Here is an 18228-nt window from a genome sequence, read left to right on the forward strand (position 1 = left end):
TTGTTTGCACATTCAATATTTATTCACTAAGTGGTAGGATTGCAGCCATGAAATTAAAAGATGCTTACTCCTTGGAAGGAAAGTTATGACCCACCTAGATAGCATATTCAAAAGCAGAGACATTACTTTGCCAACAAAGGTCCGTCTAGTCAAGGCTATGGTTTTTCCTGTGGTCATGTATGGATGTGAGAGTTGGACTGTGAAGAAGGCTGAGCGCCAAAGAACTGATGCTTTTGAACTGTGGTGTTGGAGAAGACTCTTGAGAGTCCCCTGGACTGCAAGGAGATCCAACCAGTCCATCTTAAAGGAGATCAGTCCTGGGTGTTCTTTGGAAGGAATGATGCTAAAGCTGAAATTCCAGTACTTTGGCCACCTCATGCGAAGAGCTGACTCATTGGAAAAGACCCTGATGCTGGGAGGGATTGAGGGCAGGAGGAAAAGGGGACAAAAGAGGATGAGATGGCTGGATGGCATCACGGACTCGATGAATGTGAGTTTGAGTGAACTCCGGGAGTTGGTGATGGACAGGGAGGCCTGGCGTGCTGTGATTCATGGGGTCGCAAAGAGTCGGACACGACTGAGTGACTGAACTGAACTGAACTAAAGCGGTAGGCAGCAACTTTCCCTAAAAGAATGCATTTGAAATGATTTCTTCATCTTTATTAAGAATTACAAGCTAACATAAATAGAATAGGTCACTCAGATGGTAAAGAATCTGCCTGCAATGCAGGAGACCTGGGTTCAATCCCTAGGTTGGGAAAATCCCCTGGAGAAAGGAAAGGCTACCCACTCCAGTATTCTTGCCTGGGAAATCCCGTGGACAGAGACTGGCAGGCTATACAGTCCATGGCATCGCAGAGAGTCCAACACGACTCAGCGACTAGCACACATCTTAGCCCAAAGCCAAGGGGTAACGACGAAAAACGAGTTACATTTCAAAACTGAAGATGTACAATAATTTTATTTACATAATTTCTAAAAGTGAATCGTCCTCTTCCCTAGGCCAATAGTGGCATGTGTGCCTTAAAGATGGAACGTAACACTCATGTTCTTAGCAGTATTATTCACAACAGCCAAGAGGAGGAAGCAACCCAAGTGTCTATTGACAGATGAAAGGATAAACAAAATGTGGTCTACCTATATACTGGAATATTGCTCAGCCTTAAAAAGGAAGGAGATTCTGGGACTGCCAGAATTCTGGTAGCCCAGTGGCTAAGACTTCAAGCTCCCAAAAAATGGGGCCTGGGTTCGATCCCTAGTCAGGGAACTAGATCTCATATACTGCAACTAAGAGTTTGCAAGACAAGACTCCCACGTGCCTCAACTAAAATTTCCTTAATGCCACAACTACCACCTGGTACAGCCATTGACACTTTTTTTTTTTAAAAAAGAAGGAAATTCTGATATAGGCTACAACCTGGATGAACCTTGAAAACATTATGCTCAATGAAATAAGTCACAAAAAGACAAATACTGTAAGACTCCATGATACAGACTTCTCTAGAAGTCAAATTCTTAGAAAAGGAAAAGGGCGAGTTCGTATTTAACGGGGACAGAGTTTCAGTTTTGCAAGATGAAAAGAGTTCTGGAGCTTGGGTGTAAAACAGTGTCAATGTACTGACATTGGCATACTTAAAATCGCTAAGATGATACCTTTTATGTTATGCGTATTTTGTCACAGTTTTAAAAAATGAAAGTAAGATTGAGAAGATAACATACCGAACTGGGCGGGTAGTCACCTCTGGGGAGAGTCCAGGAGTAGGGAGACAGGTATTATAAAAGTGCTGTTTTTAAAAAAAAACCCTTACATAAAGGTCTGTAAAGCCCTATTCGCATTTTAAAAGTATAAATATTCATAGTTTAGCTTTTTTATAGTCTGGATTTTCTTGGACTCTCAGGTTGTTAAAAACAGGACCCAGTCACACTGAATCTGACATTTCTAAAGGTGAATCATTGCACCTTGACACCCAGAGGCTGAAGCTCCCAGCTCTACTCCTCCCCATGCTGATTCTGATGTCTTTGTCTTTCTCTATAAGCCCGCAACCATTTCTTAGCACATTGTAACCCGGTGCTCGGTGGTAAAGAATGGACCTGCAGAGCAGGAGACCTGGGAGATGCAGGTTCAAGCCCTGGCTCAGGAAGATTCCCTGGAGGAGAAAATGGCAACCCAGTCCAGTACTTTTGCCTGGGAAATCCCATAGACAGAGGAGCCTAGTGGACTACAGTCCGTGGGGTCACAAAAAGACAGGATTGATTGATTCAGCATGCAACCCCACTCAGCAGACCACACCCTTCCTGCAGTTCACTAAAAAAAAGTATTATTCTATGAACTTCCTTCATTTTCCTACTTTTATATACTCTCCTAGGCCTATTTCCTTCCTGTGCTTAGCGATAATCCTTTTTCTATTTTTAGAGAAAATATAAATGCTTTCAATTAAAAAATAAAAACATGTCCACTGGGGAAAATTCAAACAACACAGAAGGATATGAAGAAAGTACCTCCTGTCACTGATGCAGCCCCAAGAGTTACCCCTGTCACAGGTTCAAATGCTGTGTGCTCATGTATTTTTATGCACCAGTAAATATCAACATAAATGTATGCACAAATATTTTATACACTGTTACTAATACTTTTATCAGAAGTGAAACCAGACTCTACATTATATACAGCAACTTGCTTTTCTTGGTAAATGACGTGGTAATGGATACATTTTCATCTCAGTAAATACAGCTCTACCTTGTTTTTGGCTGAGTACTAGTTCATAGTATAGACACGCTATAATTTATCTGATGATTCCTGCCTAATGTGTGGAAAACTCACACGTATCTGGTGTCAAAGTGAATCAGGGCTGCAGGAGAATACTGAGAGCAGAGGAGACACACGGAAGTATGTTCTTCCTCTACATGGACATTTGGAGACGAGAAATAGCTGGGCCATAGATGAAAAGTAAATATGTACTGCAAACTGAATGTCCAAAAAAATAAAAAACAGCTGTAGTAAAAGGAAGGAAGAGGGAAAGAAGATAGACAAAGGGCAAAAAATCCAATTTAATACAAACACACACCCACACACTCCTTCCATGGACTTTACATTGTGCCATGAACTCATGGCATCACTGACTCAGTGGACATGAGTTTGAGCAAACTCCAGGAGATAGTGAAGAACAGGGAGGCTTGACACGCTCAATTCATGGGGTTGAAGAGTCAGACAGGACTTAGCGACTGAACAACAACAATGGACTCAATTATGCCCCCGCCCCCGTTCCTACATTGAAGCCCAGCTTCCAAAGTGACTATATGTGGAGATGGGGCTTTTGAAAGGTAATTAGGTTAGACAGGGTTTCCTTCAGAGAAGGTGATGGCACCCCACGCCAGTACTCTTGCCTGGAAAATCCCATGGGCGGAGGAGCCTGGTAGGCTGCAGTCCAAGGGGTTGCTAAGAGTTGGACATGACTGAGCAACTTCCCTTTCACTTTTTACTTTCATGCCTTGGAGAAGGAACTGGCAACCCACTCCAGTGTTCTTTCCTGGGAAATTCCATGGACAGAGGAGCCTGGGGGGCTACAGCCCATAGGGTCGCAAAGAGTCGGACACAACTTAGTGACTAAACAACAACATACGGTTAGATAAAGTCATAAGGGTGGGCCCCTCAAGATGGGAACAGAAAGAGAGCTATCATTCTCTCTCTTTTTCCTTTTTGGCTGCACTGAGAGGCTTGCACAATCTCAATTCCCCAACCAGGGACTGAAACCCAACCCTTGGCAGTGAAAGCCCAGAATCCTAACCACTAGGGAACCCCCAGGCTCTTTCTGCCGTGTGAAGACCCAGTAGAAGGCAGTCATGGCAAGTAAAGAAGAGAGAGGGCCTTCACTGGCAGCCTGGTCTGCTGGCACCTTGATCCTGGACTTCTCAGCCTCCAGAACCATGAAAGATGAGTATCTGTTGTTTAAGCCACCCAGCCTATGGTATTTTGTTACAGTAGCCTGCGCAGATGAATAGAGGCTCTAAGGCCGTAGATATCACTGGACCTGTGGCCAACCTGCCTGGTTACACTGGGGCCCGGGCACAAACCAACCTTCAGACTAAACACCTGCAGAGTGCCCTATTTAAATGGTAGCTGCCCCCAGGGGCTCTGCTCCTCCGTGTCCTCTGTCTTGACTTCTCCCCTTTCCTCAACTTGAACTGCTCAGAACTCTTGGATCCTCTTTTTTTTTTTTTTTTTTTAATGTCGATATCCTAGTTCAGACACTTTTCATTCTTAACCAACATAAACTATGACTTCTGGGCCATTTTCGCCTTCTGAGATGGCCCACACTCTGTCTATGGAGTGTGTTTCTCTCTAGATAAATGCACTTTTTATCTGAAAAGTAAGATAAGCTACGACTTCCTAACTGGCCTCTTCTTCTCTTTCTGACTCGCTCTACACTCTGGGTTGATTTAAAGAATTAACTTTCTAAAATGGAAATCAAAGCACTATACTTGTCACTGTTCGAATTCTTAAAATATTCCAGCAAGATGGATATTTTTTTAAATGCCTCTGGAATCAAGATATCTCTCCATAACTGACAATCCTAAGGTCACTAAACCTCCAAATGATTTAGAGTTTTAGCAGTAATTTAGCTCAATAAAATAAGATCTAGGACTTCCCTGGTGCTGCAGTGGATAGGAATCCACCTGCCAATGCAGGGGACACAGGTTCAATCCCTGGTCAGGAAGGATTCCACATGCCATGGAGCATACTAAGCCTGTGTGCCACAGCTATTGAAGCCCGAGCTCTGGAGCCTGGGAGCCACAATTACAGAGACTGTGTGCCTAGATCTCCACCATAAGAGAAGCCTCCACAACGAGAAACCCACGCACCACAAAGAAGAGCAGCCCTCTGCTCGTGGCAATTAGAGAAAGCCCCAGCAAAGCAAACAAGATCCAGTGCAGCCATAAAAAAAGAAAAGGAAAAAAACTCTTAAAGAAAAAAAAGATCTGATGCAATAAAGGACCAAAAAACCAGCATCAGTTCTTCTGCCACCTAGGGAAGGGGAGGGTGGCCTCCACTGTGATGTACAAACACCACCATCTCACCTCCTCTATACAGAGACCAGAGCAGAAGGACCTGTAGAAGCCCTGTTCACTACTTAAGATAGTTAACAACCAGTGAGGGGATTTGTCTGGTTGTCCAGTGGTTAAGACTCTGAGCTTCCAACGCAAGGGACATGAGTTCAATCCCTAGTCTGGGAACTAAGATCCCACCTGCCACGTGGCTTGGCCAAGAAAATAAAAAATTGAAATAAAATAAGAAAAAACTCACAACTAACTTAAAAAAAAACAAAAAAAAGTGAGTATGTGCTCCACCCAGAACTGTAATTGCAGAAATATCCAACCTGAAAGGCTAGCGAGTGCATGCAGCTAGCATTGATGCATACTTCTCTTCCCCTAGCAATTCCAATGCATTTTTCAAGCATGACATTCCTACAAAGTCAGAACAGCCTCCCCGTTACAAGAGGGTAATTTGAGAGCCTGAGTGATGGACCCTTGCCAGGGTTGCAAAGAGTTTGGGTTGCAATCTTCACTGCCAGGGTTGCAATATGTATGTAAAATTTGCAATCTTGATTCCGACCTCTCCTCAACCATCCTTCCATACACATACACACTCTGGTTCTTTAAATCTGACCTGAAGACTTGATATTACATCTGACTTTGATGGATAGATTATCCTAAGTGGGAGATGAGCTTCCGTAAAAACTACAGGCCGAGCCATAGCTGAATGGTACGATCTGAGTCTGATCATTCAAAAGATGACAGGAAATACGACAAGTCCCAGAAGCCAGGAAGTCTATGGCCTTTATAACTTAATCTAACCATTTATTTCAACATATTGTGCCCCCATCTCTTTGGAAAGAGGAGCCATTCCTGCCTGGGGCTGCTGGATGGCTTTATAAGGCTGTTCTCTTTCCTCTGCAACCCAACGCCCGTCTACCGACACTGAGATATGTTAGCGGAGAGTAGAGGTCAGCTCTGGAGAACTCAAGTGACCAGTCAGCCTTCAGCCGCTGGGCCTTCCCCTAAACAAGCTGACGTGCGGTAACAGCAGGCGGCCAAGGTCAGGTCAGCCGGTGGAATTACACACCAAATACAAACTCTCTCAAGAGACACTTGTGAGAACGTGTCATGGCCATGCTGGCTACTCTCTCCACATTTCACAAACTGCCCTCGAGGATCTACTCAGACTCACATATAAGATGTGGGCAGGGGTCCTGAGTACCCCCAACCTGACCAGCAGGAAAGGGCAGAGGACCCCAGGCTCTGGAGCTGGACTGCTGGGTTCAAATCCTGAGTCAGTCACTTCCAGGCTTTGCAATCTTTGCTTCAATTCTTTGTGTCTCTTGCTTTTCATCCGTCAAATCAGGACCCTCCTTGTTAGGGTGTGAGGATGTAACCGAGTAAGACCCTATGCGGGCCTTCCCTGGACAGGCCTTCCCCCATATCCTCTGCTTCAGCTCCTCTCTGAAGCACCTAGATAATAGTATGTGATGCAAATTTCCTGAGTTGTTTTGCAGATCTGAAAAAACTCCCACCAAATAGAAGAACTACTTGATGACCACGAGCACACAGCCCCAGGACTCCTGGAGCCTGAGGACTGATAAAGTGAACCCCTGTGACACCCCCTGCTCCCTCCTTATCAGCCAGTCAGAGAACTGTGCACAAGGCGATCACATACCTCACAACACCGCCCACCTGCCTCGCCTGCCATTTCAAAGTGCTATGCTGAAACTCTTTGAAGAGTTGAGGCTTTTTACAGCATGAGCCACCCATCTCCTTGCACGGTCCTGCAGTAAACCTTTCTCTGCTCCACACTCTGGCGTTTCAGTTCCGCCTCACTGTGCATCCCCCTTGAACTGGCATCAACAAGGACACAAAGAGTCAACACATACAGAGAACTTGGATCAACCAGGCCTGGCAAATGGTAAGGGTTCACTAAATGTTAGCTATTATTAACTAAGAAAGGGAAACAGCAAAGGGAAACGTGTTGCATTCTCTACTTCCACCTCCCTCTTTGAAGTTACTCCGATCTGCTTTCTTAACGTGAAATGATGATCTCCTTTGAAAACATTTGCTCTGTGCAACATGAAGCATGTTTAACGATTAGTCCACAAAAACAACAACAAAAAGGCCAATGTTGATGGCTTCTTTGGGAGAAAGCCTGCAAGTGAAGGTCAACGCTGCTGTCCGGGGCTCCTGGAAGAGCTCGGTCATTCCCGGGCTCACAGAAGTGTAAACAAGACGGTTACACTTTGGGGAGGTTTGTCGGCCAGCATAAACCTCAAAATTAGCCTAAAGAAGTGTTCCCTTGTTTTTAAATCATCTTTATGGCCTGAAAAAGTTTTTTTAAAAAAACCTACACTTTAAAAAAGTATATAAACTATTCTGACACCAGAGGAAAGAAAAAAGGGAGGAAGAAGCGGATGCAAATGGCCAAGTCCCTGTGAGAAGAAAGGGTTATTTTTCAAGCATGAGCCTACTTCCAGGAAGTAAGGGAGTTCTTATCTGGCTCAAGCAGAAAAAAAGATCATTCCACTCTAAAGGCTAAGGTAACAGTAGAAAAATCAGATAGTAGACATTTGATAAGTATGAATTGTCATAATTGACTGTGAAGCAGAAAGTACTTGGTATTTTGAAAGTACTGTTCAACTAAGAATTGGTTTCTGAGATGGCACAGTGAAAAATCCATCTACCAATGCAGGAGATGCAAGTTTGATCCCTGAGTAGGGAAGATCCCCTGGAGAAGGAAATGGCTTCCCACTCCAGTATTCTTGCCCGGAAAATTCCATGGACAGAGGAGCCTGGGGTGCGGGGGTGGGGGGTGGGGTGGGGGGCGCTATAGTTCATGGGCTCACAAAGAGTTGGACATGACTGAGCACACAGCACCGGGGTGTGGTGGGGGGGGGTTGTCACTCCAGATAGAAAAGTGTTGTTAGTCGCTCAGTTGTTTCTGACTCTTTGTGACCCCATGTACTATAGCCCCCCTAAGCTTTTCCGTCCATGGAATTTTCCAGGCAAGAATACTGGACTGGGTTGCCATTCCCATCTCCAGGAGATTGAACTAGGGTCTCTTGCATCGCAGACGGATTCTTTACCTTCTGAGCCATCAGCGAAGCCCAGATGGAAAGGAAGAAAACAATAAAAACCATCAACAACAACCAAAATGCTTTTTAATTAAAGCTCCAGATGGAAAATCGTCATCAGATTAACCTTCCTAAAGACCAAAAAACAAATGATTTCTCTGGGGCGCTCATCTGCCTAAAACACTTCAGTATTCCCCCAGAGCCTGTGGGAGAGGGTGGAACACACCTTGAGGGAATGGAGCCCCCACCTACCTTTCCAGCCTTGCTTCTCCACCAGGAAAGGTCCACTCCTGCCAGACTGGCTTCCTTATTTGTTCCCGGGGAGGAACAAACCATGCTCATTTCAGCTTTGTGTCCCCAGCGCCTCCCACAGTGCCTGGCACACAGCAGTTTCTCAGTAAATGGTTGCTGATTCGACAGAAATGTGAATGCGTTCACGCCTGTGCCCTGTGCCTCCCTCCTGGGAAGCCCCTCGCCCACCCACTTCATGAAGACTCGGCCATCCTCCAAGGGCTCCTTCTCAAAACCAGCACCAAAGCACCGGCCCTTGCGATTCTCCTCCCCCACTCTCTATACCTAAGAATCCCAGCCCTTTCAGACCTTGATTGCTATTGAAGTATCTCTTGTTCCTGTGTTTGGCCTGCCCCACTAAAATAGGAGTTTCTGGAGAACGGCAGGATATTGTGAAGCAGAGGGAAGCAGTGGAAAGGTTATTGATCTGCAGCTAGGCAGATCTAGTTATGTGGCTTTGGGAAAAATTTTCTGAAAGCATTTTGAACAGGGCCTGGAACACGGTGCGCACTTCATAAAGGCTACTGGGCTTCCCTGGTGGCTCAGTGGTAAAGAATTCGCCGCATTGCAGGAGATGTGGGTTCAGCCCCTGGGTTGGGAAGATCCTCTGGACAAGGAAATAGAAGCCCACTCCAGTATTCTGGCCTGGAAAATCCCATGGACAGAGGAGCCTGGCGGGCTACAGTCCATGGGGTCACAAAAGAGTTGGACGCGACTTAGCAACTAAACAACAGCAACAAAAGCTATCACCACTGTTCAGCTCTCGGAACCTCAGTTCTCTCACTTACAAAATAATACTGATAACAAATTCTCTGATAGGTAGGGTTTTTTAAAAAAAAATAGTTTTTATTTATTTATTTATTTATGGGCCTTGCCATGTGTCATGTGGGATCTTAGTACCCGGATTAGGGACTGAACCCTGGCCCCTGTTGGAAGTGCGGAGTCTTAACCACTGGATCACCAGGGAAGTCCTAAAGTGGGTCTTTATGAAGATTAGAAATAATGTCTGAAAAATCTCTAGGGCCTTCCTTAGCACAAAGTGGCCAATCAGTAGCCACATGGCAGCTATTTTTGCAAAGCTTCATGCTGGGTGCAGAGAAAATGCCCCATAAACATTTATGGAATGAGTTGAATGAATGGAGAGACAGTCTGATATCAACTCAGATATCGAGGGGAAATTTGTCAGTCATTCATTCAACAGATCTTTATGAAAGGCTTATCACAATGTCCCAGGCTTTGCTCTGGGTGCTGGGTTTCGACAGTGGCACAGCCCCCTTGCCCTGGGAAATGTACATTCTGATGCAAAAGGCAGATAACAGAGGTGACAAGGCAACAGAAGCTTATGTGGTATTAGGAAGAACTGATGTTTTCGAATTGTGGTGCTGGAGAAGACTCTTGAGAGTCCCTCGGACTGCAGGGAGATCAAACCAGTCAATCCTAAAGGAAATCAACCCTGAATATTCACTGGAAGGACTGATGCTGAAGCTCCATTACTTTGACCACCTGATGTAAAGAGCTGACTCATCGGAAAAGACCCTGATGCTGGGAAAGATTGAGGGCAGGAGGAAAAGGGGGTGGCAGAGGATGAGATGGTTAGATAGCATCACTGACTCAACAGACATGAATCTGAGCAAACTCTGGAGGATAGTCAAAGACAGGGAAGCCTGGCATGCTGCAGTCCATGGGGTTGCAAAGAGTTAGACATGATTTATCGACTGAAAAACAACAACGTGATAATTAGTTGCTATGAAGAGGAATGAAAAGCAAGGTGAGGACAAGCTAGGGACTGGGCAAGGGAAGTCTGCAGAGGTGGCGTTCAGGCAGAGCTTCAGAGGGGCAGATCCTAGGAAAGCTGGGTTTTGTGAGCTGTCCTCACCCTCAGGCAGACTGGGTACTTTTCCACGGGGCAGCCTCTGGTGCCAGGAGACCCTGCTCCACCAAAGAGGCTGCAGTCTGGCTCCTCTCAACTCAGACCAAGCCGCAGACACTGCTGAACCAGCAATTACAAACTTATTTTGACAAGACCATTTGACTCAGCCACTTAGCCCCGAGTGGAAGTAAACGGATGATAACCATACCGCCACTGGTCTGTTCCCCAGAAAGTTCAGATCGCTGTTTTCTCCGAACAAGTAGCCTTCGGGGTGAGTTGAATCAAACTTCTCTCCTCCCATAATGAAGTGGCTGGCAAAATAGCTTCCTAGAGGGCGAGAGACAGAAACCAGTCAAACTAAGCCAAGTGAACAAGCGGATTCAGGGGGAAAGAAAAAAAATGTTAACCCTTCAACAAACAATTAGAGCCATTTCTAACCCTAGGGAAATTTTCTTATCTTGACTGGGGATAATGGCACCAAATACGCAAAATCCTAGCAGTGAGAACCCAAGATTATCAAATATAAAATAGATCACTGTTTTCCTTTTGACATTCTTTTTTTTGGCTGTACTTCACGTGGTGTTTCTCTAGTTACGGTGACTGAGGGCCTCTCTTGTGGTGGTGTACTGGCTCAGTGGTCTCAGCACACGGGCTTAGTTGCCCTGTGGGATGTGGGATCTTCCCAGACTAGGGATGGAATCCCCCATCCCCCGCACTGGCAGTCAGATTCTTAACCACCTGATCACTGGGGAAGTCCCTTTTGACATTCTTAATTGAATCTTTACCGTGATCTGCCTATCACACCAAGAAGCAAAAGACCAGAAGGCCCCACAAGGCACATTAATGAATATATATATATGTATTTTGTTCCTGAATTTTTCCCTTACACTTGAAATGGTTATTCCTTATCCTGCATGTACTCATGAATCTTAACTGCAGATAGCAGCATGCACACACGCACATACGTTCCCTTGCCTAGACTTTTCATACACTGGCTCATACCCAGACATAGTAGTCTCAGCATTTCCCTGCCAGTTCCGTGTATACCTCCATCACCCGCCACAATGAAGGCTCCTTGTGTTCCATATTTGCTTCAAAATGATGGTTTAATAGGAAAATACAAATTAAGTAATACTGCCCCAGGCTTTACCAATCAACTACCACACAGACTCTTGCCTGGAAAATTCCATGGACAGAGGAGCCTGGCAGGCCAGAGTCCACTGGTCTCAAAGAGTCAGACACAACTAAGCGACTGGGCACTCACATACCACAGATTATATTGCTTAACTGGACAAGTTTAGTGATTTTGAAAGACACAGACATGCATATACACCCTAGTCCCAAATTCACTGGCAGTCTTCATGGCCAAGGTTACAGGGACATCAGTCAGGCCCCACCTTGACCAGCCAGGAGGCAAGAATATTTTCAACTCTCCACTAACCAGAGGCAATCTGCAGGCAGGGTCAGGATCCCCAGCTGCCTCATCCAGACAGATGGAGGACGCGAGCCAGGACATGATGGCACTAAGTAACCAAGGGAGGCTTAGGTAACACTGCCCATTCCATCTGGGAACACTCTCCAAATCTGATTAAACGCATGCTTCTCACAGATTGGATCAACAACAGGTCCTACCGCATAGCACAGGGAACTCTGTTCAATATTCTGTGATAAACCACAATGGAAAAGAGTATAAAAAAGAATGTATATATATAAACAGAATCATTTAGCTGTACAGCAGAAATTAATACATTGTAAATCAACTATACATCAATAAAAGCAAAACAGTAACAACAACAAACCCCACATGCTTCTTAGCTCATATTTCTATAATCTAACTCTCCCATAAAGGTGAATGGTTCAAAAGTGAGTGACTCGGCCATATCACATTCCATCAATCTCTCATTTACCCCAGTTCTTGGATTAATACAAAGAACTTAGGAATCAGCAAAAGTCTTCTTTATGTGTTATATGGCTAGGATATATGTTTCAATTTTTTAGGCTTACAGAAAACTCTAAAAAATGAGATTCAGCACTTTCAGCCTGTGAAGAAGCCGCAGCAACAAAGGCAGAGAAGAAAGCTCTAAAAGGAAAATGGAATCAAACATTCATTTTTTTGGATTTTCTACTCAAGGAGTTGCTTTGGTCTAGAAACACATTAAACCAAACAACATGGATAAAATCCCTTGCCACAAAGTGAGGCAATTCTTTAATTAACCAGCAAGCAGGAAAACACTGAGAGTCGTTGTTATTTTAATTCCTAAGTCGTGTCTGACTCTTTGGGACCCCAGGGACCGCAGCCTGCCAGGCTCCTCTGTCCATTGGATTTTTCAGGCAAGAATACTGGAGTGGGTTGCTATTTTCCTCTCCAGCGAATCTTGCTGACCCAGGGATTGAACCCGCATCTTCTGCATTAGCAGGTAGATTCTTTTATTACTGAGCCACCTGGAAAGCCCCTTGTTTGAGGGTAAAAGCAGCTGAAACCAAAGCAATCGAGGAGGAACCCTTGAAAGTTACCCATCAACATGAAAACACACAGGGGCAGCCATCCGCAGTGATACACAGCGCGATTCATCATTTAGGAGCTTAGTTATAAATTATTTATGTCTAGCACTTACTAGCCCTATTTTCCACGTGCATAATTTATAGAGAAGGAGGTGCCTAGCTGTCACAAACAGAAGCAGCCATCTCAAAGAATTTGTCATTTACTGTTGAACATTAGGAAAATATATTTTTACACATTAGACATTAGACATTTACTATACATTAGGTGAAATTAGGAAACATGTTTACATTAATGGGTGGCTTGCCCAGATCATGAATAAAGAATCGGGAGAAGCAGGTTTGGTGTCTGGAGTGGTACAGGCTGAGTTCAATCTGGGACACGCTGAGTTTCCAGGACCTGGGAGCCATCAGGTGAGGGATGTGGGGACAATGAAATCAACGGATAATCAGCTTATACATGGTAGTGATTGATTCTGGCAAGAGAAGAGCACTAATGGCTTCAGGGTTAAAGGCTTCGGGGTTAAAGCATTAAAGATGGCAGGGTTCTACTGGAAATGCCCTTTTGGGGACAGCCATGATAATAAATGAAATTACCCAGAAAGCAGTTTATAGAGCTAACTGTAGCCTTGTCTGGCATTTAATTTTATTTTTTAACTTTTAACTTAATTTTTAATTTTTAAATAAATCTATTCAGCTGCACAGAGTCTTGGTTGAGGCATGTGAACTCAGTTGCCGAATATGGGATCTAGTTTCCTGATCAGGGATCATACTTGGGCCCCCTGGAATAGAAGCTTGCTGTCTTAGCCTCTGGACCACCAAGGAAGTCTCTATTTTATTTTATGACTATTTAAAAAAAAATTTTTTTTGGCTGCACTGCACAGCATGTGGGATCTTAGTTCCCCAACCAGGGATCGAACCCACATCCTCTGCATTGGAAACTCAGAGTCTTAACCACTGGAGTGCCAGGGAAATCCAGCCTTGCTTGGCATTAAAAATCAAGAGCACACATATACAAAGATCTAAAAGGAAGGCCAATAATCCACAGGTGAAAAGGAGAATTTTTTCATTTTGAGAGAAGTGTCAATGCCACACTGATCTCCCTCGACACACTTAAAATACGAATGCCTCATCAGATAAAAGAAAAACGTTCCGTTTGCTCAGGCTGCCCAGAGGTGGGGATCAGGGCGCTGTGACCTAGACGGTGTGGCCACATCAACAGATGGGAACACCAAACACACCAACAGTCCCTGAAAAAAAAGTGCCTCGTGGACGGTTCGTGCACATTTTTGCTTCTTAGCGCCAACTGTGCACTAAGATCAGAAATGCTGTGGAAAAAAGAACTACACGAAAACATGTCTTTGCCCATGTGTGGGTAGGAAACAACACACATGACTAGTAGATTACCTGCAAGTTTTTTTTAATTGGCTATAATTTTTACTTATTTTATAGTTTTTATTTTACTTTGTAGGCCACCTATGTAGCATGCGGGATCTTAGTTCTCCGACCAGGGATCAAACCTGCAGTCCTCGCACAGAAAGTATGGAATCCTAATCACTGGACCTCCAGCGAAGTCCCATAGTTGGCTATAATTTATTAACCAAATCATAACTGGAATTCTTTGCAGGCTTTAAGAAGCTACATCTTGGGATGTCCCTGGTCCGAGGGTTAAGAATCCACCTGCCAATGTAGAGGATGTTGGTTTGATCGCTGGTCCGGGAAGATTCCACATGCCAAGGAACAACGAAGCCCAAGAGCCCCAACTACTGAGCTCAAGTGCCCAGAGCCCGTGTTTCGCAACAAGAGAAGTCAGTGCACCTAGAGAGCAGCCCCAGCTCGCCGCAACTGGAGAAAAGCCCTCGTAAAGCAATGAAGACCCAGGGCAGCCAACAATAAATTCAATTAAAAAAAATCTAAACCTTATTTTTAAAAAGACATATCTTGTGGTAATCATTTTGCAAGATACACACAGATCAAATTATCATGTTGTACCCCTTAAACTTACAGAATGTTGTCAATTATATCTCAGTAGACCTGGAAAAAAGAAGCCACATCATACACAAAAATTATATACTTTTAAGAAAAGTTTTTATTGAAATATAGTTGATTTACAATGATGTGTTAGTTTCAGGAGTATAGCAAAGTGATTCGGTTATAGATATACTTTTCCATTACAAGTTATTACAAGATACCAAGTAAAGAATATACCTGCTTCTGCTATACAGCAGGTCCTTGTTGGTATCTACTTCACATATAGTAGTGCAGACATTTCAATCCTAAACTCCTAACTTATCACTCAACCCCCAAATTGTATTTAAAACATAAGGTGTGTGTGGGAGGGAAACGGGGGAGTCAGTGATTAATGGGTATAGTTTCAGTTTTGCAAGAAGAAAAAGTTCTAGAGATCTTAACACTAATGAACTGTTAACACTTGAAAATGGTTAAGGTGGTAAGTTTAATGTTATGCATTTTTAACCACAATAAAAATAAAACATCAAGGGGGGAAAACCCCATAAGGTATGGCCCAGAATGATCAGTACTAGTACAATTCAGTATATATATATATATATATTTTTTTTAGTATTAGAGAAAAAAAAGGCATCCAGATTAAAAAAAAAAAATTACTCACAAGGGAAGAAAATTACACTATTATTGTTCTTCCAGATCGCACTGTTCAGTAATAATACACCATGACAGGACTTCCCTGGAGGTGCAGTGGTTGACTCTGGTCTTCCACTGTAGAGTCAAGGGTTCAATCCCTGGTCAGGGAACTAAGATCTCACATGTCTGGAGGTGTGACCAAAAAAAAAGCAAGCCGCATATGTAATTTTAAATTATCTAAGAGCCATATTTTTTTAAGTAAAAATAATCAAAATTAATTTGAATATATTTTATTTAACCCAATGTTAGATAGTCTAACAACCCAATATATCTGAAATATTACTTCAACATGTAATCAATATAAAAATATTTTCAGGTGCTAGTCACATTCTTTTCTCGACTATCTGCTAAGAAGAATACAGCTCTTTGTTACTCACCATGTGAAAAAGAAATATCTTGAAATTAACAATCTAAAATCGTTTACCCAATGAACTTACACTACTGGGGTATATTCCTAACATCATAACGAAAGTAAATGTTACCCAGTGGGTTCCAGAATTTATGTCTGCCCCAGTGAGATATTCTGACATTTGCCACCAAACCGCTATGAACTATTACATCACACGATAAAGGGCAGTTGACACTTCTCATTCTTCTTCAACTCTGTATTTAATGGATACCCTAAATGTTAACAAAAAAAACCTCTTAATTTGGGGGGACTTCCCTGGCGGTCCAGTGGTTAAGAATCTGCCTGCCCGTGCAGGGGACACAGGTTCGATCCCGTCTGGGAAGGTTCCACACACCTCGTAGCAACTACTGAGCCCACGTGCCTAGAACTGGTGCTCTGTAACAACTCACTGCAGTGAGAAGCCTGCACACCCTCACGAACAGTAGCCCCTGCTCGCGGCAGCTAGAGGAAGCTTGTGCACGGCAGTGAAGACCCAGAGCAGCCGAAAACAAAATTAATTAACTTAAAAAAGATAATGATTCTTCCCCCAAACAACAAAAAACAGTTTGCAGCCTTCTAGGTTTTCCTATACATATATAAGCACATTCAAGTTTTCGGTTTTGCTTTACTTTGTTTTTTAACCTACTTAAAATATTACTCATAGTGATCTGCATGTAGCTTTTTTTTCTCTAATGTAACACTGGCATCTTTCCATGTCTGTACTTATGGACTTATGGATTGACTTCATTGTTCTTTTTTTTCTGGCCCACTCCAATTAGCTTACAAAATCTTAGTTCCTTAGGGGATTGAACCCAGACCCAGCCAGGTCCTAACCATTGAACCACCAGGGAATTCCCAACCTCATTGTTCTTAATGACTATATAATAATAACCCCTTTTTGAAAGCTTACTCTATATACCAGCGCTATACTAACAAATATTACATAGGTTATTCCTTACAACCCTATAAGGTGGGTGTTAACTATTTTTTTTTTCTTATTTTACCAAAGAGGAATTGAATGCCCAGAGAGGTTAAGGACTTTGTCCAAGGTCACACAGTTAAGAAGAGGCAGTGCCATGCCCCAAATCCAGCTATTTTTATTCCAGAGCCTGTGTGTGCTCTTAACTATTATACTGTAATCCCATTGAGTGTCCAGATTGAATTAACTGTTTCCCTCCTGATAAACGCTCCCTACTCCTTCTAGTTTATGTTGCTTGCCTGTTTTTTTTTTTTTTTTTAATTGTTTTTACATCTGGAATTTGTCCTTGTGAACTGTGTGAGATAAGGGTTTAATTTTTTTTTCCAAATAGGAAACATCACTAACATAATTTCTTGACTATTCCATTTCCCCCACTAATTATTTTACTTTCTTATTTATTTATGGTTGTGCTGGGTCTCCATTGCTGCTGGGCTTTCTCCAGTGGCGGCGAGTGGGCTTCCTGTCTACTTGCGGGGCCTGGGCCTCTCATTGCAGTGGCTTCTCTTGCTGCTCAGTCAGGCTCTAGATGTCTGGGCTTCCTTAACTGTGCTTCCTGAGCTCTAGAGCACAGGCTCAAAGGTTGTGGCCCATGGGCTCCTCCACTAACTGAAATTTGATTTTTATCATGCTATGATCTGGGTCCTATTCTATTCTGAACAAGTATAATATAGGGTTTTTTTGGGGGGGGAGCGCCCCAGGGTCTCAGCTGTAGTATGCAGGATCTTTTAGCAGTGCCATGTGAACCCTTAGTTGCAGCATGTGGGATCTAGTTCCCTGACCTGGGATCAAACCCAGGGCCCCTGCATTGGAAGTGTGGTTGTCTTAGCCACTGGACCACCAGGGAGGTCCCACAATATGGTTTTAACAACTGTAGCTTCACAGTATATACAGCAAGGCACAGTCAATGGACCCAAACCTTTCCAACCTTCTCAAGTCCCCAACCTTGACCCTTCTACCTGTTTTGCTTCTACTTTGTGGCACTCCTTAAAAACCCTTTTCAGTTACCAAAGTTTCAATACCTTCAACTTCCCTATATTTGTATCCATACTTTCTTCCCATCTCAAGAAGATATTCCTATTTTCCCCATCGCAAGCTTTATTTTTCACCTAGGTTCTCATTCCCAACTAACTCTACCTCCTCCAGACCTCATCAGCAACCATCCTTCTTACTCAAGATTTCCATTCCTTGTTCTCCACTGGCTTTTTGTTTGCCTCTACAAACATATTCTCTCCCTGACTTAAAAACAAATGCCTTAAGACCCAACCACCCACCCATCCATCCACCCTCCCACTCATCTACCCACCAACCCATCCACCCACCAACCCATCCACCCACCAACCCATTCATCCATCCATCCATTCCTCCATCCTGTCTGCTCCCACCCGCATCCAACAACCCCTCCAATCTTTACAGCAGTTTCCAC

The 18228-nt window shown here is 43.6% G+C and overlaps 1 protein-coding gene across 4 annotated transcripts in view; it reads right to left on the minus strand.

Moving 5' to 3' along the window:
* RNF157 (ring finger protein 157) overlaps positions 1 to 18228 on the minus strand; it is a 74787-nt gene that overhangs the window by 46671 nt on the left and 9888 nt on the right. For 3 of the 4 annotated variants that reach the window (XM_006045295.4, XM_006045296.4, XM_044938596.2), the window contains one exon: positions 10487 to 10605. In XM_006045295.4, coding sequence (XP_006045357.2) covers positions 10487 to 10605 — 119 coding nt within the window. Of the gene's footprint in view, positions 1 to 6712; positions 7054 to 10486; positions 10606 to 18228 lie in introns of those variants that run through there. The other variant, XM_044938597.2, reaches the window with a different exon arrangement.

This window comes from Bubalus bubalis, chromosome 3 (assembly GCF_019923935.1).
Source record: "Bubalus bubalis isolate 160015118507 breed Murrah chromosome 3, NDDB_SH_1, whole genome shotgun sequence".
NCBI classification, from domain to species: domain Eukaryota; kingdom Metazoa; phylum Chordata; class Mammalia; order Artiodactyla; family Bovidae; genus Bubalus; species Bubalus bubalis.